Source organism: Haematobia irritans, chromosome 4 (assembly GCF_050003625.1).
Source record: "Haematobia irritans isolate KBUSLIRL chromosome 4, ASM5000362v1, whole genome shotgun sequence".
Lineage (NCBI taxonomy): Eukaryota > Metazoa > Arthropoda > Insecta > Diptera > Muscidae > Haematobia > Haematobia irritans.
The window spans coordinates 227847718-227871548 of NC_134400.1; the positions used below are offsets into that span (position 1 = coordinate 227847718).

At 33.7% G+C, this 23831-nt stretch overlaps 1 protein-coding gene across 4 annotated transcripts; it reads left to right on the forward strand.

Annotated features, from left to right (window-relative positions):
* Positions 1-3074: 3074 nt before the first annotated feature.
* On the forward strand, positions 3075-8479 carry Tmep (Transmembrane endosomal protein). 4 transcript variants are annotated; one of them, XM_075306323.1, is made up of 10 exons: positions 3159-3208; positions 3273-3356; positions 4029-4236; positions 4294-4459; positions 4756-5014; positions 5068-5237; positions 5298-5464; positions 5659-5733; positions 5794-5878; positions 8025-8479. In XM_075306323.1, exons 3-10 carry the CDS (start codon positions 4030-4032, stop codon positions 8243-8245), a joined length of 1350 nt encoding a protein of 449 aa, XP_075162438.1. In that variant the 5' UTR covers positions 3159-3208; positions 3273-3356; position 4029; the 3' UTR covers positions 8246-8479. The 4 variants fall into 4 exon arrangements, with proteins under 4 accessions (XP_075162439.1, XP_075162437.1, XP_075162440.1 ...); XM_075306324.1 differs by lacking the exon at positions 3273-3356 and having other exon boundaries at positions 3075-3208; XM_075306322.1 differs by having other exon boundaries at positions 3152-3356.
* Positions 8480-23831: the final 15352 nt, after the last annotated feature.

The window sequence follows — 23831 nt, forward strand, 5'->3', positions numbered from 1 at the left end:
CCCTCCAAACAATCAGAAAAAGTGCATTTTAAGATAGTTGTCAAAGAATCATTGTGGTCGAGTAAAACACGTTTGTTTAGATATTTATTAATTTGATTAAACATTTACAAATTCTTAAAAATATAACATTTATACCACTATCACATTACATTTAACATAATTTTTGGCATTAATGATGATGTTGAGTTACAAGTAGCGAGTTACATATTGCTGTGTCTATCAACCAGTGTTTTTATTCCATGGAGGCAGCGTGTCTGTAAAATATCTGAAAAACAATCACTTTATTCCATTTGGAAAATCACCAAATTGTTCACCAATATACCTTTCACAATTTTATGCGCTTTACAGACTATCAGTTATTCCGGACGACAGTGCTCGTGTCGAACATATCCCATATATTGTGCACATTATAAGTTAAGTCCGAAGGCATAATCGATACTGCTGCATGTTTATGGGATCGATAACATATTTACCGATTATTTAGTCATCGCCGACAAGTCGTATCGATCCGACACATTATAAGATTCTTTACAAACACCGACATTCCGTCCGGAATAACTGATAGTCTGTAAAGCGCATTAAGCGTATAATCTATGTTTTCATTTAATTAATTTTCATTTAATTAATTTTTATTTAATTAAAATATAACAAGCTGGTTGCGCTTGGCGTTTCACAAAAAAAATGGCTTTTTTAACAGTAGGGATGGCAAATTACTTGCATGTACTTTTTGATGTACCTTTTCATGATGGTTGAAGTGACATTTACGAGTCTGTGGTAACGATGAGGTTGAAATGGAATATTTGGAACATATATTAACAATTTTTAAAAGCGATTAGCTGGTTTAAAATGTGTGTACACAACCCTGTTTTTTTGTTGTAGACTTAAATAAAGTTTTGCTACCGAAAATTTCGCTAGAGGTGCATACCGGCCTTCAACAAAAAACAGACATTACCCCCAACAGTAGAATTCAACACGTTAGCAACAATTTCTCAATATAGTAGCAACAACTTTTCAAACTAAATTTAATTTTAATGCTTCAAACCCATTGGAAAATTTGTTGAAGGCAAGCAATATGCAAGGCCATTTGAACTAATGTTGAAGATGAGATTCACTATCAAATTTATATGGCGTTAAGGTGGGTATTAAGTTCGCGTTTAAAGGCCGGTACTATGTTCATTCTTGCGAAAAATTTTTATGGAAACCATTATTTCGCACATAGAAACCGGCGTTTTTTTAGGTAGCTTGGAGCGCTATTTTACAGGGAGCGATATTGGATTAAGTTGGTGGTTGTTGCTTGTTTTTACAAAATAACATTTTATTTTTCGTTGGGCAATTGATCTGCTATTCCTTTGATCCTTTGTATAGTTTCGGAACAAAAATATGGTCCGTGTTTGATTTATAAACCCGCACAAATAGTTTTTAATAAATAAATTATTTCTTAATTCACATTGCAAATGGCGCCGTGCTATAAACGTCAGTTTTTCAACACGAAAAAAACAAAGTATCACAAATGGAAAAAATTTCGCAAATTTTTCGCATTTTTTGGTTTTGTATGGAGTTTCAACGCGAAAACCGAACAGAGTACCGGCCTTAAGGTGGGTATTAAGTTCGAGTTTAGCCGCTAAAAACGTCATTTTTTCACGATTACTTTTCTTTAATCATCCATTTTAAGGAATACAAACTTTGTGAACATTTGCTTTGGGCTTTTCCCCATCAAGTTATAATAAAATTTTGCAACAAATATGTATAATTTCATGCATTTTTCTTACTGATTTAGTTTTCACTTTAGCGATTTTAGCGGCTAAACTCGAACTTAATACTCACCTTTACCTACAAAAATGCTCATCCTTGTATTTGTTGGGATACTACAAGATATACAAAATCTTTTAAACAATTTTAAACCGTAAAATTGTATGCGTAAAACTGGATCCTAATGCCAGTCTTAAGGCCGGTATGCACCTCTAGCGAAATTTTCGGTAGCAAAAATTTATTTAAGTCTACAACAAAAAAACAGGGCTGTGTACACAAATTTTAAACCAGCTAATCGCTTTTAAAAATTGTTAATATATGTTCCAAATATTCCTCAAATAAATTGTTTATTATTTACAGACCTTTTAAAACTTTTACGCACACAATGATTGTAATAAATTAAATGTTTGCTGCCAAAATATGCTTTTGACAACCCTGTTATTTTTATTAGAGGTGCGTACCAGCTTACGAAATTGAACGCTACCGAAAATTTCGTTGGCATAAATAGCAATGCATTTCTTATGGGAATGAAATTTTTCGCTAGAGGTGCATACCGGACTTTAAACTGAAAAATGCTCGTCCTTGCATTTATTGCGTGGTGTACACAATTTTTGAAGCCAATTTATCTCGAACCCAACAAACACAAGGATGAGCATTTTTCGTAGGTAACGCCATATCAATTTGATAGTGAATCTCATCTTCAACATTAGTTCAAATGACCTTGCATATTGCTTGCCTTCAACAAATTTTCCAATGGGTTTGAAGCATTAAAATTAAATTTAGTTTGAAAAGTTGTTGCTACTATATTGAGAAATTGTTGCTAACGTATTGAATTCTACTGTTGAGAGTAATGTCTGTTTTTTGTTGAGAACGCGATTTTCTCAACCATTTCTCTAATTGAATTCTAAGCTAATTCTTTGAACAAATGTTTGAAAGCGTATTGAATATAAGCATTTTTCCAATGCTTGTGTTTATTGGGAAGATTTATTTTTAGGTTCCTCATGCGCTTTACAGATTATCAGTTATTCCGAACGACAGTGCAAGTTTCGAACATATCCCATATATTGTGCACATATAAATTAAGTCCGAAGGCATACTCGATACTGCTGCATGTTTATGGTATCGATAACACATTTACCGATTATTTAGTCATCGCCGACAAGTCGTATCGATCCGACACACTGTAAGATTCTTTACAAACACCGACATTCCGTCCGGAATAACTGATAGTCTGTAAAGCGCATTATACAAACTTGCCGCAACGTGTTGAGTCATAGTGTTTATTCGACCGTGTAATATACCCTTTAACGCCGTAACGAAGAACCGGTTCAAAATTAAAAAATCGATTCCACTGAAAACCGGTTCAATATCGAATCAGCAAATATCGATATTTGCATATATCATTACTTTAACAGAAATCCGAGAGTCGAGCAAGGAAAAAGTTTCAGGAAAAATATAGGTATTTGATCTGAAGAGGATACTTTTCATTGTCTTTTTTAAAACACTCCCGTGAATCCTCATAGTCGCCAGAAAAAAATACAATAGAAAAAATTAAAACGGAAGTGTAAAATCGTCTCTGCTCGCTGCTCTGCTTTCAACTTGAAAAGGTGACGAAATACAGATAAAGAAAATTTTGCTGAGGAACTCTTCCAAACATTGAAACATTTTGCAAATAAAACATTTCTAATGAATGCCTACATATAGAGAAAAAGAACAATATTGCACAAATATTCCAGCACAGCTGATTGGCAGGTTGTTTTGAGTATGGCATTAATTTTGCATCGATTGAAATCTGACATACATACATGAACTTCAATGTATCATTTTTTATTTTTAACTACATTCAGTGGAATGTGGTTCAGTTGATATATGTGAATCAATCTGCATGATGTCAAAACTCCAGACAACGATTTTGTTTTCAAGGACGAATATGAGATGTAGAATTAAGCAATATGCATTTGGAATATGGCTATATGTTTGACAATATATATATGTTTGACAATTTGAAATCTATAAACATGTATTTGTTTGTAGCAATCCAATTTTGTAATTCCCGTTAACGCCTATTTTACGACTCGCAAGCAAATATTCCAATATTTTGAAACCAAATTTATTATTATAAGTCAATTTTTCCAGATTCATTCGTATAGACATTAATTCAATAATTATTTATAGCTCTATAATTGTAAATATAACAAAGCCTTTAACGTATATTTTAAGCATGAACACAAATGCTCTATAATTGTAAATATAACAAAGCCTTTAACGTATATTTTAAGCATGAACACAAATGCAACAAGCACAGTATCTCCGTCTCCAGCGGCTGTGAAATTAAATTTCATGGTTCAACCCACTCCTCAACAACTATCATCCGCTCCAATGGATCCTTTAAGTCATGTGGGAGATGGTATATTTTTACAAACGAAGACCGCACAAGGTTTAGCAGGAATATTTGTTTGGGTGGCATTGTTTATAACTTGCCAACAGGTGATTGTAAAATTTCAAGAGTATGTTTGTCTAGTTATTGATATCTATATTTCACAGATCTATCAACATTTGCGCTGGTATACGAATCCCCAAGAACAACGTTGGATTGTCCGTATTTTGTTCATTGTTCCAATATATGCAACATATTCCTGGATTAGTCTTCTATTTTTTAACTCAGATAATGTTTATGTTTATTTCTTCACTGTTCGAGATTGTTATGAAGGTAAGATAAGTACAACTTGAGTTCATCAGCAATACTATATCAAAGGAAACTTTGACCTGTATTAGATAGTATAAATTAACATAGAACAAACTTTGCGGTGCCAACTATATACTTATATAATTATAATATTTCATGAAATATTATATATTATATACGTATTTAATAATTTAAACACAGTATATAATGCAATATAATGGAAATAATATGAGACTTAAATCATGGTAGCTAACAGAAGACTCCCATAAAAACTTTCTTGAACAGATAGGAATTAACTTCTACTTTGTTTTTCTTTATAGCATTTGTCATCTACAACTTTCTGTCGCTTTGTTATGAATATTTAGGAGGAGAAGGAAACATAATGTCAGAAATTCGTGGAAAGCCTATTAAAACGTCATGTCTTTATGGAACTTGCTGTTTAAAGGGTAAAACCTATACAATAGGATTCCTTCGTTTCTGCAAACAGGCCACACTACAATTTTGTTTGGTCAAACCTCTCGTCGCATTTATAATTATATTCCTACAAGTTTTTGGTCACTATCACGATGGTGATTGGAGGTAAGATAATTGTAATTCATGCCATACACAATTTTAAATGTATTGCTTTACAGCGCCGATGGTGGCTATATCTACATAACAGTAATTTATAACATATCAGTTTCCCTGGCTTTATACGGACTTTACTTATTTTATTTCGCAACAAGGGATTTACTTACTCCATTTGAACCTGTTTTGAAATTTTGTACAATAAAATCTGTAATTTTTTTGTCTTTTTGGCAAGGCGAGTTAAAAATATCTCGAGTAACATGTATATAATTGAATAACAAGTTGCATTTTTCAGGGGTTGGTCTTGCCATTTTGGAAAAGGCTAAGGTTATTTCTCCCATAGTGGACAATGCTGGTACTGTTACGTCAGCAGGTACTGTATCCGCAGGATATCAGAACTTTTTCATATGTATTGAAATGTTATTTGCTGCTATTGCATTGCGTTATGCTTTTCCATATCAGGTAAGAATTTGTAATCAAACTAATTTTTTGTACTTAAAAATACTTGATATTCTTTATGTAAAGTTATTTTATGGATCAAATTAACTTTACTTGCATGTTAGTAAGTTAATTATTCAGTAAAGACGAAAATGATGCAATATTTGCTTATATTTACATTTATTATTATTTAAAGTAAAACTATTTTTTATTTGTAGGTTTATGCGCGTAGTTGTATTGGAGATGGTCATGGTCGTTCTGTAACAATGCAGTCAATCTCGAGCAGTTTAAAGGTAAACAAAATTATTTGAAAGTGCATCTAGATTTACAATTTCTGTTTACTAAATTTATAGGAAACGATGAATCCTAAAGACATTATGACAGATGCTATACATAATTTCCATCCACAATATCAACAATATACACAATATAGTTCGGGTAAGTTAATTTAGAATGGCGGAAGAAGAAGTGTTTAAAACATAGATTTCAATTTTGTGTTAAGCTTGTTTTCACTCTAAGTTGCAATTGATATATTTTTTATTCTTATTTGCTCAAATAGAATTTATATAATATTTTTATATTTTTCTAATTCCATCTGTTATAAATATGAGCAAGTTTAGCATGTTCTAAAGCGTTTTGCAAATATTTTGTATAATGTATACTTTTGAGAGTATTCTACTACTTTAATGGCGTCTGTGTTTTAATTCATTGTTTTAAGTCGTTATTTTCCAATTTAATGGTGTTTTTTAATAGCTAGTTAAATTTTTGTGTGTCATACTAACATTACATCAATTTTGGTTATTATGTGTAAGACATTTTCACATTAATTTCATTAACTTATTTCTCGAATTGGAACTAATGACCAAAGCTAAAGACATTATTTCAAATTTACATTAAAAGTGTTCCTCTAAATATGTAATAATTTGATAGTAGAATATCGCCTTTGGAAATGAAATTCTTTTTTATTTGAAATGTCTGGAGCTGACTGCACATTCATTTAATTTAAATTTTAGTGGGAATGGCAAGATTTTCTAGATATTATTATCTAATGATATCAAATTAGGTATTTAAATTTAAATTCGGGCTACCATAAAACCTGTATATTCATCTTTGATGGTAATAGATTTACGCTCCATAATAATTGCCCTTTATAGGTGAGGCACAAGTAGACATTAATTACATTATCCTAATAAAAAGCGCATCGTAGCTTATTTGTGTATTCTTCATTAATTCTTTACCAACGTCAATTGCACAAAAACGTCTCACGCTCATTGTCTAATGCTTGGTATAAAACTTCACTGAATCATCCAACAGTTGTACTTGACCGAAATGTTGTTTTTTAATTTACAGAAGTCACTTCATCCCAACGATACGAAAAACTATAACTTAAGCATTTTTATTTACAAAGTGATGAGAGAGAGAGAAATTCGTTAATATGAAATGCTTTCAAGCAGCCAACATGCTTTTAAGTCACCGACAAAATGTATCACGAGCAGCACACTTTATATGCATAGATTTATTTACTACAATAAGACTACAAAAGAAGAAAGTGTAATAAATGAACAATACCATAGTTGCCTTAATAATAGATTGAATCGCCAGAGATTGACTGTTGCTACATTCCTATAAATAAATGAAATAAAACGCATTTCCAAATTATATTAATACTTTTATCAATGCTTATAGTTGAATTTAATTTTGCTCATAATTTTTAATAAATTAAAGATCCTTTCGGTTTTACTTTTGCGATAAACTTTATTCGTGTACTTAATGGATACGTGATAGAATATCTTTTCAACTAATTGTATTGGTTTATGAATGTTCTTTATACATTTCAATATATATAAAGTACCTATAATATAAATTTGTATAGCATTAAATATTTTAAGTTTATATTTCTTTTATATTAATTTTATATCAGTTTATAAAAACTCTTGTCGATTTTCGCACACCTATATAATATTGGAATAAATTCAGTGTCGTAAAATCTTTTTCAAAGAAGCGAGATTATCGCTCAAAAATTGTCTATGTTTGTGATCATTTATTGTGGGATTCGAACCAAATGGATGCTGGAAAAGACCTTTTACTTTACAGATATTTTGTCGTTAGATTTTTCTGCTGCGGACCTACTCAACGTTTTAAGATTCTTTGTGTTCACACATTTAACGTAGATATTAAATAATTATATATAAGTGTCATCAACTATGTCTACTTTTCAATTGTTCATGGTAGGGTTGGAACCATGTATGCTGGACATGCACTTTTTACTTCACAAACGTTTTGTCGTAAAATTTTTGGGAATCTAATGAAAAATTTAAGAATCTTTTAGAGATCCCACATTTATCGAGGCATAAGAACATTTTCTTACTACTTCACAGTATGAGATTAAATATGTATTTTGGGAGTTATACTATTTCATGTATATTCTTTTTTAAGCTTGTGTAGAATTATATGTTTTGGCATGTTTCTCTATATTTACCTTTTTTATTTTACAACAAGTTGCTATCTTTCTAAAAATTGTATTGAAGTACGAACTTCTCAAAAAGAAAAAGAATGAAACCTGTAACATCGTTATCAAATTTAGGTGGCAAGAACTCAAGGGGAATTCGAGTTTCTTCTTACGACCCAGACGATCTAAGTCAAAGCAATATAAATGTCAACAATCAACATACCATAGCTAGCATTGCCTCAAAGACACTTGGCAACCAACGCAAATTTTTACCAGGAGGACAACGCGTAGCAACAATAAGTCAAAACTATAATGAAAAATCTATGTTGTTGAGTAGTGATGATGAATATCAGTAAAATATTTTTATATTTTAGTAATAAATATATACAAAATTATTTTTATCGCCAAACCACATAGAAAAATATTGTTGTTATATGTACTATATATTATTTAATTATTTTGGTTTATATTCATAGATCAGTACTTGCATATGAATACGTAAGGCTTCTAATATAAGTATAATTTTTTATGTAACTAATGATTTTTAAATAATTTATTATCAATTATAGCTTTCTTATGTCACATAGAAACGGTGTTTTAATATGTACTAAAAGGTTGGGGAATCATTCGTCCAAGAGCTTCAAAATCTAGCCTGTACACCTGAACATTTTTGACAGCCTTTCTCAATTACCATGAAGTTCTTCTTTTTTACGCACTCAAATGTGAATTAATGCATTTTTGAGAATATCTAAACTAGATACTCTATTTGTTTCTCGCAATAAATATTAAATATTGAAAGGTTGATTGGTAAGTTTATTGACGAAGCTTGTTGCGTTTCGTTTTTACTTATTGCTAATTTATTTGACTGTTTTCAATTTTAATAACACGATGTTTAGACGCACAACGATGTTGAGCCAAACAAAAAGTATTAATTGAGAATAAATCGAGTTCTGCGTCGTTGTTATCCAACTATGAAAAATGAAATCATTCGATTGTGATCCGATTATGAAAAAATGCAGTGCTAAACGCACCTGAGCTTTGTCCAAAAACTTCCTTTATACAGCGTCGTTGTCATCCAACTATGAAAAATGAAATCATTCGATTGTGATCCGATTATGAAAAAATGCAGTGCTAAACGCACCTGAACTTTGTCCAAAAACTTCCTTTATACAGCGACAAGAGTTGGACGGGGTTTGATCCGTTTTGATGTGACCTGAGAATTTCAGCGGTATTATTTCAAGAAATAATCCACTACCCGATTTTACGTTTTAAGCATTTGTACTCCCCAATTATAATGCGATTTGCATGGAGTTTGGTATCTAATACAATTTCTTAAAATGTATATACTATGCATGCAGAAAAATTGGATTCACAGGACTACCAAACGAAATGTAGAAAACTACAAAATCCCTGTGTCAATGTAATGAACGACAAAATACAAAAGAGAGTGTAAACAATTTTTCCAGTTGACTTTTCGAAATATCTGGATATAGTTTTTGGAAAATACACCTTCCATAATGTTATATATCCAATATGATCTAAAAATGTAATCTTTTTTGACTGTGGCGACGAGTCGTCTTTTTGATTTCTGCCAAATATTTGCCCAGTGTGACCGTACCGTAAGTCACGCTTTTTGTTAAATATATTTAGTCAGTATAATTATCCCATTTTGCATAGTTAAGTCACTATCTTATCGGTTTCGATGGTATTTTAATAAATACCAATTTAATACTCAATGAGTTGAAGGAATTGTTGATAAGCCCTACATAAGTAACAAACCCACTACCATCATTCTGGACACAACGTTTTTACAACAACAATATAAGACAGTACCTTAAACTTTCCTATGGGCCTACATTTTCGTATGTAAATACAATATGTGGCAATAGAGAAAAAAATGAGGTCTTAAATTTCGTCGGTTGAGAAACATCTCCAAGGAAATAAAAAATCGCAATAAAATATATTTAAATATATATGTGTAAACATCGATCATTTCCAATGATTTTCACATGGGAGCTCATTTGAATGAAGAAATTAACAAAAAAAACTAAAACTTTTATTTACCAATTTCACTCTTTTATTTTTTATTTCACTTTTATTTTCTTATCCAATTTTTACAATTTGAAAAACTCCCATTAGGGTTTGACCCTGGGTTTGTTGGCATCATAACAAATCGTCTTAGTACACTCAGATATTCTTTATAAATAAGAACGAAAAAATAAAGAACACATGTTGAAATCTCACTAGCGGAAAATTTGTTATCTAATATGTTGTCAAAAAAAAATTTTTATGTTTTACATAGCTTTTTCCAAAACCTTCTCCAAAGAACTTGGAGGTGAAAAGTCAACAGGCTCAGGTTCAAATCCCCGCGGGGCGAAATTTTTTATTTAGCTTTATTTTTTTTTTTTACTTTTCGGTTGGTTTTCTTCTTAGCGACATTCAATTGTCGAAAATGTTATATATTTTTTCCATTTAACTCAATAAAACAAGTAAGTAAAGTCTAAAGTCGGGCGGGCCGACTATATTATACCCTTCACCCCTATGTAGGCCAACATTTGTGTTACCATCTCAACTACTTCACATTTGCTGGAAGCTATATAAAGGAGACAATTTTTTTACTTCTACAAAATCTTTAGAATTAAAATTTAAATCGGCTAACGCTATCCAGTTAATTGGAGGAAACTTCCATTGAAAATGGGTCTAAAATGTGTAACAGTCTACCATATTTCCCCAACTCTGGTGTACGTATATATGGGAGTTATATATAATCTGAACCGATTTTGACTGAATTTGACATGTATAGTTAGAATACTAATTCTGCTATCTATGCGAAATTTGACGTAAATGGGAGTATAACTTTGGCCCCCCTGGTCATATGAGTGCAAATCGGACGGAAGATATATATGGGAGCCATATCTAAATCTGAACCGATTTCAACCAAATTTGCCACAATTATCTATACTACCAAACATACTCCTTGTGCGAAATTTGAAGCAAATCACGGCAAAACACTGGATTTTGAGGCCATATAAGTTCAAATCGGACGAAATATATATATGGGAGCTATATCTAAATCTGAATCGATTTTGACCATATTTGGCACATACAATAGTATCGTTAAAAGTACCGCTTGTGCAAAATTTGAAGTAAGTCAGGGCAAAACTCTGTCTTTTGAGACCATATAAGTCCAAATCGGGCGAAAGATATATATGTGAGCTATATCTAAATATGAACCAATTTTAACAAAATTTGACACACTTAACGATACTATTAAACGTACCCCTTGTGCAAAATTTGAAGCAAATCACGTCAAAACTCAGGCTTTTGGGGCCATATAAGTTCAAATCGGACGAAAGATATATATGGGAGCTATATCTAAATTTGAACCGATTTCAATCAAATTTACCAAGCATTGGTAGAATGTGAATTCTACCCTCTGTGCAAAATTTCACGAAGATCGGTAGTAAACTTTGGCCTCTGTGGTCATATGAGTCTAAATCGGACGAAAGATATATATGGGAGCTATATCTAAATATGAACCGATTTGGCTGATATTTTGCAAGATTTTCGAGAATCATAAAATATTTGGATGTACGGTATTTCAAGAAAATCGGTTGATAAGCACGCTATGACCAAATCGGGGATAAATATATATGGCAGCTATATCTAAATCTGACCCGATTTTTTCCAAAACCAATAGCGATTGTCTCTGTCCCAAGAAACGGCCCTATGCAAAATTTGTGGTCGATCGGACTTAAATTGCGAGCTGTACTTTGTGCACAAAATTACATATACAGACAGACGGACGGACAGACAGACAGACGGACATCGCTAAATAGACTCATTCTAAGCCGATCGGTGTACTAAAAGATGGGTCTATGACCAATATTTCTCGGCGTTACATACAAATGCACAAACTTATTATACCCTGTACCACAGTAGTGGTGAAGGGTATAAAAATTGAAAATTCTCGTAATTTACAAAACCTTCTTCAAAGAACATGAAAGTGAAAAAGTAAATAGGCACAGGTTCAAATCCCCACGGGGGCGAAATTTTTTATTTAGTTTTATTGTTGTTTTTTTTTTTACTTTTCGGTTGATTTTCTATTCTTTTTTGCGACATAGAATTGTCCAAAATGCTATTTTTGACTTTATACTCATATAAAAGCTAGGTTTGAAAATACAAAAAGAGTAAGCACGATTCTTACTCACGCCGTTAGTTCTTCTAGTCCGGCTTTTTTCTGTATTCCTTTTTTTCAACGCCGTGAGTTTTTCTAATCCGGCTTTTTTCTGTATGTTTATGACAGCCAGGGTTGCTTTTACAAATGTTTTTTATAAAAGCCTAGAAGTATGCCGGTTTATTTTATTTTATTCGTCTAGTCAAGTATATAATATGAAAATCACTTGAATTATAAGAATGAACATCACTTGAATTAAAAGCACGTGCAGATATGTAATTGAAAACGTATTGATTTTAAGTCTTTCTTAAATGTGTTTGTGATAATTGGTTAAAGATAGAAAGTGTAACTCTTGGATGTTACTTTCGGCGACAATAATTCGCATATGTTTTTTCCATAAAAGTTTTGTATATATACGATTCGAAAACGTTGCAATGTACACCCATTGGTAATAGTGTTCTGTTGAAGTGCTATTCCAAAGGGAGTAGTGCATAGAGATTGACTCGCTTGCAGTCTGCCATTCTGTCGTTTGCGATTGTGGTGTATGAGGGTTTCAACTTCTATGAGCTTTAATCTGGTGAGGAGAATAAGTGGCTTCTGTTGAAGTTGCTGTTCAAAAGTGGAAGTGTGGATAGGCTTTAGTGGGAAACAGCAAATTCTGTTGAAATTGCTGTCCCAAGGTTGAGTGATGGTGTTGTGGCAGGCAATTAAATACCGCGGTAGTGGTAGTTAGTATAGTAGTGTAGCTTAAGTACATTTCTGTTGAAATTGTGCTTGGGCCGGTGGAAGCGAAATTAGGGGATTCCAACAAAGATAGAGAAAGTGTGTAGCTAGAAGAAGAACAGTAACAAGTAGCAAGGAAAGGTTAGGAAGTGTTGAGAAGAAGAGTGGGTAAGAGAGGGGGAGTATAGGTAGAGGTAGGTGTAGGAGGGGTAAGTAGAGAGAGGTGGACTTGGGGCTTGGGGGCCGGGGTCCCCCCGCAAAGAAAAGGAGGTAAAAAAGAAGCATTTTGCAGTGACGGGCCGACCGGCCCGTCACTGCAAAATGCTTCTTTTTTACCTCCTTTTCTTTCCCACCTTACACAGCTAAATACCAATGACGACATGTACAAATTCTACCGGCCGGCATTTCTTTTTCACCGCCTTTTTTCATCTTCAAAAGCTAAATACCTATAATGACTTGTACAAATTCCACTATTTTTGTTATTGTTAACAATAAAATGTTTATGACAATTTGGACAATTTTCATTTTATTTTGATGAAAGTTGAAGCGTCTGAGTTTATCTGTAGGACATTTCGTCCGGATAAACTTATTATACGAACTCAGCATTACGAAATTTGGTGTAGAGGAATTTCATTGCACACAGAAGAAAGATATTAAATTTGGGAAAAATGGGTTGGCATTTTGTATTGTCTTAGTTATTTTTACAACCAGAAGTACTACCTATCACCACCAAACATTTTTTATCTCCTTAGTTATTTTTACAACCAGAAGTGCTACCCATCACCACAAAGAGTTGAAATTACGATTTTAATGCGTTTGTTGTTGCATGGCCACGTGGAAATTATTGTTTCTTGAAATAACTCAATAAATAACAAGCCATAACATGTGTTCATTGAACTTCAATGTTTAATATTTAAAAAGGATTCTATATTGACAATAAAAACATTCAGAAACATGAAAAAAAGGTAACATGAAAATAAGAAACAACCACCGTCTTCACAATCTGAGCATTCAGCCACTCCACCAACCGACTACCTAAAATTGTCTCATTCACCATCATTGTCACGTAAAGAAAATAGTAGAAAATAAAACATATATCAAAATATTCACACTCAAAAACGCCCTCTTCTCTATATGAGCTTCTACCCACTCCACAAACCGACTACGTAAAATTGTCTCACAATCATTGCCATAATGAAATAGAAAATAAAACATGCATCAAAATATTCAAACTCAAAAACACCCTCTTCTCTATATGAGCTTCTACCCACTCCACAAACCGACTACGTAAAATTGTCACACAATCATTGCCATAAACAAATAATAGAATCTAAAATTCGCATAAAAACATTCAACCTCACAACCATTGTTTTCTCTATATTGGCATCTAGCTACTCCAAAAACCCATTCATGTTGGTCAATCCATTTGTCGTTTGCCTAAAAGTATACTTTGGGCAAAAAGGAGTGAATCAATAATAAAGCCATATGTGTATTAGGGTATAATAAAATTGTGTTGTTTAAGAATCTGATGACCACAACTAGTTGCCCTCGAGTCCAAATTGTTAATATGGATCGATTCGAAATCACCCGTTGAATCGATATAGCCCTGGCTGTCCGTCCGTCGTTGTTATCTATTTGAGTTGATGTTCAAACGACAGAAGTCGCAATTTTTATCCGATCTTCATGAAATTTGGCAGGATAGGATGCTCTTTTAGCATAGAAGAGCGCTATAGAGATTTTGGGAAAATCAGATAACATTTTTGTATCGCTTGATTAGCATAAAAAATTACGTTATTATCGGCATTTATTAATTGATTTTATTGTAATTTGCCGCCTATTCATATCGTAATTTCTGCTTTGTTATTCTTCTTTGGTCATATTCTTTGTGTTTTTAACAAACAGTGTTGCCATTTCCAATCAGAAATTGGTAAAAATGGCATTTTTATGGCGGTTATCGATAATAAAGCCATATGTGTGTTAGGGTATAATAAAATTGTGTTGTTTAAGAATCTGATGACCACAACTAGTTGCCCTCGAGTCCAAATTGTTAATATGGATCGATTCGAAATCACCCGTTGAATCGATATAGCCCTGGCTGTCCGTCCGTCGTTGTTATCTATTTGAGTTGATGTTCAAACGACAGAAGTCGCAATTTTTATCCGATCTTCATGAAATTTGGCAGGATAGGATGCTCTTTTAGCATAGAAGAGCGCTATAGAGATTTTGGGAAAATCAGATAACATTTTTGTATCGCTTGATTAGCATAAAAAATTACGTTATTATCGGCATTTATTAATTGATTTTATTGTAATTTGCCGCCTATTCATATCGTAATTTCTGCTTTGTTATTCTTCTTTGGTCATATTCTTTGTGTTTTTAACAAACAGTGTTGCCATTTCCAATCAGAAATTGGTAAAAATGGCATTTTTATGGCGGTTATCGATAATAAAGCCATATGTGTGTTAGGGTATAATAAAATTGTGTTGTTTAAGAATCTGATGACCACAACTAGTTGCCCTCGAGTCCAAATTGTTAATATGGATCGATTCGAAATCACCCGTTGAATCGATATAGCCCTGGCTGTCCGTCCGTCGTTGTTATCTATTTGAGTTGATGTTCAAACGACAGAAGTCGCAATTTTTATCCGATCTTCATGAAATTTGGCAGGATAGGATGCTCTTTTAGCATAGAAGAGCGCTATAGAGATTTTGGGAAAATCAGATAACATTTTTGTATCGCTTGATTAGCATAAAAAATTACGTTATTATCGGCATTTATTAATTGATTTTATTGTAATTTGCCGCCTATTCATATCGTAATTTCTGCTTTGTTATTCTTCTTTGGTCATATTCTTTGTGTTTTTAACAAACAGTGTTGCCATTTCCAATCAGAAATTGGTAAAAATGGCATTTTTATGGCGGTTATCGATAATAAAGCCATATGTGTGTTAGGGTATAATAAAATTGTGTTGTTTAAGAATCTGATGACCACAACTAGTTGCCCTCGAGTCCAAATTGTTAATATGGATCGATTCGAAATCACCCGTTGAATCGATATAGCCCTGGCTGTCCGTCCGTCGTTGTTATCTATTTGAGTTGATGTTCAAACGACAGAAGTCGCAATTTTTATCCGATCTTCATGAAATTTGGCAGGATAGGATGCTCTTTTAGCATAGAAGAGCGCTATAGAGATTTTGGGAAAATCAGATAACATTTTTGTATCGCTTGATTAGCATAAAAAATTACGTTATTATCGGCATTTATTAATTGATTTTATTGTAATTTGCCGCCTATTCATATCGTAATTTCTGCTTTGTTATTCTTCTTTGGTCATATTCTTTGTGTTTTTAACAAACAGTGTTGCCATTTCCAATCAGAAATTGGTAAAAATGGCATTTTTATGGCGGTTATCGATAATAAAGCCATATGTGTGTTAGGGTATAATAAAATTGTGTTGTTTAAGAATCTGATGACCACAACTAGTTGCCCTCGAGTCCAAATTGTTAATATGGATCGATTCGAAATCACCCGTTGAATCGATATAGCCCTGGCTGTCCGTCCGTCGTTGTTATCTATTTGAGTTGATGTTCAAACGACAGAAGTCGCAATTTTTATCCGATCTTCATGAAATTTGGCAGGATAGGATGCTCTTTTAGCATAGAAGAGCGCTATAGAGATTTTGGGAAAATCAGATAACATTTTTGTATCGCTTGATTAGCATAAAAAATTACGTTATTATCGGCATTTATTAATTGATTTTATTGTAATTTGCCGCCTATTCATATCGTAATTTCTGCTTTGTTATTCTTCTTTGGTCATATTCTTTGTGTTTTTAACAAACAGTGTTGCCATTTCCAATCAGAAATTGGTAAAAATGGCATTTTTATGGCGGTTATCGATAATAAAGCCATATGTGTGTTAGGGTATAATAAAATTGTGTTGTTTAAGAATCTGATGACCACAACTAGTTGCCCTCGAGTCCAAATTGTTAATATGGATCGATTCGAAATCACCCGTTGAATCGATATAGCCCTGGCTGTCCGTCCGTCGTTGTTATCTATTTGAGTTGATGTTCAAACGACAGAAGTCGCAATTTTTATCCGATCTTCATGAAATTTGGCAGGATAGGATGCTCTTTTAGCATAGAAGAGCGCTATAGAGATTTTGGGAAAATCAGATAACATTTTTGTATCGCTTGATTAGCATAAAAAATTACGTTATTATCGGCATTTATTAATTGATTTTATTGTAATTTGCCGCCTATTCATATCGTAATTTCTGCTTTGTTATTCTTCTTTGGTCATATTCTTTGTGTTTTTAACAAACAGTGTTGCCATTTCCAATCAGAAATTGGTAAAAATGGCATTTTTATGGCGGTTATCGATAATAAAGCCATATGTGTGTTAGGGTATAATAAAATTGTGTTGTTTAAGAATCTGATGACCACAACTAGTTGCCCTCGAGTCCAAATTGTTAATATGGATCGATTCGAAATCACCCGTTGAATCGATATAGCCCTGGCTGTCCGTCCGTCGTTGTTATCTATTTGAGTTGATGTTCAAACGACAGAAGTCGCAATTTTTATCCGATCTTCATGAAATTTGGCAGGATAGGATGCTCTTTTAGCATAGAAGAGCGCTATAGAGATTTTGGGAAAATCAGATAACATTTTTGTATCGCTTGATTAGCATAAAAAATTACGTTATTATCGGCATTTATTAATTGATTTTATTGTAATTTGCCGCCTATTCATATCGTAATTTCTGCTTTGTTATTCTTCTTTGGTCATATTCTTTGTGTTTTTAACAAACAGTGTTGCCATTTCCAATCAGAAATTGGTAAAAATGGCATTTTTATGGCGGTTATCGATAATAAAGCCATATGTGTGTTAGGGTATAATAAAATTGTGTTGTTTAAGAATCTGATGACCACAACTAGTTGCCCTCGAGTCCAAATTGTTAATATGGATCGATTCGAAATCACCCGTTGAATCGATATAGCCCTGGCTGTCCGTCCGTCGTTGTTATCTATTTGAGTTGATGTTCAAACGACAGAAGTCGCAATTTTTATCCGATCTTCATGAAATTTGGCAGGATAGGATGCTCTTTTAGCATAGAAGAGCGCTATAGAGATTTTGGGAAAATCAGATAACATTTTTGTATCGCTTGATTAGCATAAAAAATTACGTTATTATCGGCATTTATTAATTGATTTTATTGTAATTTGCCGCCTATTCATATCGTAATTTCTGCTTTGTTATTCTTCTTTGGTCATATTCTTTGTGTTTTTAACAAACAGTGTTGCCATTTCCAATCAGAAATTGGTAAAAATGGCATTTTTATGGCGGTTATCGATAATAAAGCCATATGTGTGTTAGGGTATAATAAAATTGTGTTGTTTAAGAATCTGATGACCACAACTAGTTGCCCTCGAGTCCAAATTGTTAATATGGATCGATTCGAAATCACCCGTTGAATCGATATAGCCCTGGCTGTCCGTCCGTCGTTGTTATCTATTTGAGTTGATGTTCAAACGACAGAAGTCGCAATTTTTATCCGATCTTCATGAAATTTGGCAGGATAGGATGCTCTTTTAGCATAGAAGAGCGCTATAGAGATTTTGGGAAAATCAGATAACATTTTTGTATCGCTTGATTAGCATAAAAAATTACGTTATTATCGGCATTTATTAATTGATTTTATTGTAATTTGCCGCCTATTCATATCGTAATTTCTGCTTTGTTATTCTTCTTTGGTCATATTCTTTGTGTTTTTAACAAACAGTGTTGCCATTTCCAATCAGAAATTGGTAAAAATGGCATTTTTATGGCGGTTATCGATAATAAAGCCATATGTGTGTTAGGGTATAATAAAATTGTGTTGTTTAAGAATCTGATGACCACAACTAGTTGCCCTCGAGTCCAAATTGTTAATATGGATCGATTCGAAATCACCCGTTGAATCGATATAGCCCTGGCTGTCCGTCCGTCGTTGTTATCTATTTGAGTTGATGTTCAAACGACAGAAGTCGCAATTTTTATCCGATCTTCATGAAATTTGGCAGGATAGGATGCTCTTTTAGCATAGAAGAGCGCTATAGAGATTTTGGGAAAATCAGATAACATTTTTGTATCGCTTGATTAGCATAAAAAATTACGTTATTATCGGCATTTATTAATTGATTTTATTGTAATTTGCCGCCTATTCATATCGTAATTTCTGCTTTGTTATTCTTCTTTGGTCATATTCTTTGTGTTTTTAACAAACAGTGTTGCCATTTCCAATCAGAAATTGGTAAAAATGGCATTTTTATGGCGGTTATCGATAATAAAGCCATATGTGTGTTAGGGTATAATAAAATTGTGTTGTTTAAGAATCTGATGACCACAACTAGTTGCCCTCGAGTCCAAATTGTTAATATGGATCGATTCGAAATCACCCGTTGAATCGATATAGCCCTGGCTGTCCGTCCGTCGTTGTTATCTATTTGAGTTGATGTTCAAACGACAGAAGTCGCAATTTTTATCCGATCTTCATGAAATTTGGCAGGATAGGATGCTCTTTTAGCATAGAAGAGCGCTATAGAGATTTTGGGAAAATCAGATAACATTTTTGTATCGCTTGATTAGCATAAAAAATTACGTTATTATCGGCATTTATTAATTGATTTTATTGTAATTTGCCGCCTATTCATATCGTAATTTCTGCTTTGTTATTCTTCTTTGGTCATATTCTTTGTGTTTTTAACAAACAGTGTTGCCATTTCCAATCAGAAATTGGTAAAAATGGCATTTTTATGGCGGTTATCGATAATAAAGCCATATGTGTGTTAGGGTATAATAAAATTGTGTTGTTTAAGAATCTGATGACCACAACTAGTTGCCCTCGAGTCCAAATTGTTAATATGGATCGATTCGAAATCACCCGTTGAATCGATATAGCCCTGGCTGTCCGTCCGTCGTTGTTATCTATTTGAGTTGATGTTCAAACGACAGAAGTCGCAATTTTTATCCGATCTTCATGAAATTTGGCAGGATAGGATGCTCTTTTAGCATAGAAGAGCGCTATAGAGATTTTGGGAAAATCAGATAACATTTTTGTATCGCTTGATTAGCATAAAAAATTACGTTATTATCGGCATTTATTAATTGATTTTATTGTAATTTGCCGCCTATTCATATCGTAATTTCTGCTTTGTTATTCTTCTTTGGTCATATTCTTTGTGTTTTTAACAAACAGTGTTGCCATTTCCAATCAGAAATTGGTAAAAATGGCATTTTTATGGCGGTTATCGATAATAAAGCCATATGTGTGTTAGGGTATAATAAAATTGTGTTGTTTAAGAATCTGATGACCACAACTAGTTGCCCTCGAGTCCAAATTGTTAATATGGATCGATTCGAAATCACCCGTTGAATCGATATAGCCCTGGCTGTCCGTCCGTCGTTGTTATCTATTTGAGTTGATGTTCAAACGACAGAAGTCGCAATTTTTATCCGATCTTCATGAAATTTGGCAGGATAGGATGCTCTTTTAGCATAGAAGAGCGCTATAGAGATTTTGGGAAAATCAGATAACATTTTTGTATCGCTTGATTAGCATAAAAAATTACGTTATTATCGGCATTTATTAATTGATTTTATTGTAATTTGCCGCCTATTCATATCGTAATTTCTGCTTTGTTATTCTTCTTTGGTCATATTCTTTGTGTTTTTAACAAACAGTGTTGCCATTTCCAATCAGAAATTGGTAAAAATGGCATTTTTATGGCGGTTATCGATAATAAAGCCATATGTGTGTTAGGGTATAATAAAATTGTGTTGTTTAAGAATCTGATGACCACAACTAGTTGCCCTCGAGTCCAAATTGTTAATATGGATCGATTCGAAATCACCCGTTGAATCGATATAGCCCTGGCTGTCCGTCCGTCGTTGTTATCTATTTGAGTTGATGTTCAAACGACAGAAGTCGCAATTTTTATCCGATCTTCATGAAATTTGGCAGGATAGGATGCTCTTTTAGCATAGAAGAGCGCTATAGAGATTTTGGGAAAATCAGATAACATTTTTGTATCGCTTGATTAGCATAAAAAATTACGTTATTATCGGCATTTATTAATTGATTTTATTGTAATTTGCCGCCTATTCATATCGTAATTTCTGCTTTGTTATTCTTCTTTGGTCATATTCTTTGTGTTTTTAACAAACAGTGTTGCCATTTCCAATCAGAAATTGGTAAAAATGGCATTTTTATGGCGGTTATCGATAATAAAGCCATATGTGTGTTAGGGTATAATAAAATTGTGTTGTTTAAGAATCTGATGACCACAACTAGTTGCCCTCGAGTCCAAATTGTTAATATGGATCGATTCGAAATCACCCGTTGAATCGATATAGCCCTGGCTGTCCGTCCGTCGTTGTTATCTATTTGAGTTGATGTTCAAACGACAGAAGTCGCAATTTTTATCCGATCTTCATGAAATTTGGCAGGATAGGATGCTCTTTTAGCATAGAAGAGCGCTATAGAGATTTTGGGAAAATCAGATAACATTTTTGTATCGCTTGATTAGCATAAAAAATTACGTTATTATCGGCATTTATTAATTGATTTTATTGTAATTTGCCGCCTATTCATATCGTAATTTCTGCTTTGTTATTCTTCTTTGGTCATATTCTTTGTGTTTTTAACAAACAGTGTTGCCATTTCCAATCAGAAATTGGTAAAAATGGCATTTTTATGGCGGTTATCGATAATAAAGCCATATGTGTGTTAGGGTATAATAAAATTGTGTTGTTTAAGAATCTGATGACCACAACTAGTTGCCCTCGAGTCCAAATTGTTAATATGGATCGATTCGAAATCACCCGTTGAATCGATATAGCCCTGGCTGTCCGTCCGTCGTTGTTATCTATTTGAGTTGATGTTCAAACGACAGAAGTCGCAATTTTTATCCGATCTTCATGAAATTTGGCAGGATAGGATGCTCTTTTAGCATAGAAGAGCGCTATAGAGATTTTGGGAAAATCAGATAACATTTTTGTATCGCTTGATTAGCATAAAAAATTACGTTATTATCGGCATTTATTAATTGATTTTATTGTAATTTGCCGCCTATTCATATCGTAATTTCTGCTTTGTTATTCTTCTTTGGTCATATTCTTTGTGTTTTTAACAAACAGTGTTGCCATTTCCAATCAGAAATTGGTAAAAATGGCATTTTTATGGCGGTTATCGATAATAAAGCCATATGTGTGTTAGGGTATAATAAAATTGTGTTGTTTGTATGAGTAGCTCAGTCCTCCACCATTTACATCTCCAAACTGTATGTAAACGATAGAGATACATTCGCTGGTTAACCCCACCCTACCTATCATGTCCTATACTCCCACTGTGACATATAATCACACGACCGAACATAATGGGAGGCCCTACCTCCAGTCAACGTACAATGTCCAGCACTAAATACTATATAAAAATAAAATAAATAAATAAATTCATAATATATACCAATAATACCCTATCCAACACTCCCACCCTAAAAGTGAATGTAATGTCCTCTTAAATGAGGAAAATCTCCTATTTCTATCCTAACTTTGCCGTTCAGGCCCTATCTGGCTTGCCTAGAGCGCTTTCGACCCACGCCACAGGGTCTCATCAGTAGGCTTTCCTACCCCTCCACCTAGAAAATATAATATATAATATATACCTATTACAATGTACCCTATGGGTACATAATATAAAATAAAATCAATAAAATAAAATAAATAATATATAAAATATATATATACTGCAGATGTAGGACTCCAAGGACTCAACACAACCATTCTGTGGAATCCCTAGACTCCCCCATCTGATATACCTATCTACCAGACATCAGATTCAGGCAACTCAACACAACATACCTACGTTGTGGAATTCCCTGACTCCCACGTCCGTAAGTCAATGTCAGGCATATGCCCACCCATCTAATCCGCCTCAGACACCCTACCCGTCCATAAGTCCTATAACCAGTCTCAGTAATTAAACCCCAGCCTTGTCCTCTACATATGCGGATATCTATAGGAACCTAATATAGAAGTCTAATAACGACTCCTATAACATCTCCTAACGGGCAATATTTTCTATACTGCTCAGTAACGGAACACAAATCATGCTCCTAGACCACTATACCAACTTTCCGGCCAGTGGCCCTACCTTGCAGTCCGGAATCAGACTATTGAAGAAAAAGATCCCATGACCTATATCCCACCCCTCCCCTCCTATCAATACCAACCATGTCTAGTCTAATCAGTCCCGTACGTCCCCAGTGCCTATAATCCTGAATTCAGTCCATTTTTTTACATGACAAACATTATTGTTTGCACTGCAAAATACGTCCGTCTGTCCAACCCCCTGTGCTAACTTGGACGACATCAACGTCTCCATAGCTGTATAGCACCTACAGTACATCCCGGTCCACACTCCCCTCCTTATACTAAAACTAATACTTCTCTATATCTCCCTCTAATTCTCAAGACAGGTACGTAGATACACCCCCTCCTCCCCAAGGGCACCTAACATCCCATCCCACTATGTAGTTAAATTTCACCTAAACGTGCTCTTTTTATGTCTCCATAACTGTATGAGTAGCTCAGTCCTCCACCATTTACATCTCCAAACTGTATGTAAACGATAGAGATACATTCGCTGGTTAACCCCACCCTACCTATCATGTCCTATACTCCCACTGTGACATATAATCACACGACCGAACATAATGGGAGGCCCTACCTCCAGTCAACGTACAATGTCCAGCACTAAATACTATATAAAAATAAAATAAATAAATAAATTCATAATATATACCAATAATACCCTATCCAACACTCCCACCCTAAAAGTGAATGTAATGTCCTCTTAAATGAGGAAAATCTCCTATTTCTATCCTAACTTTGCCGTTCAGGCCCTATCTGGCTTGCCTAGAGCGCTTTCGACCCACGCCACAGGGTCTCATCAGTAGGCTTTCCTACCCCTCCACCTAGAAAATATAATATATAATATATAC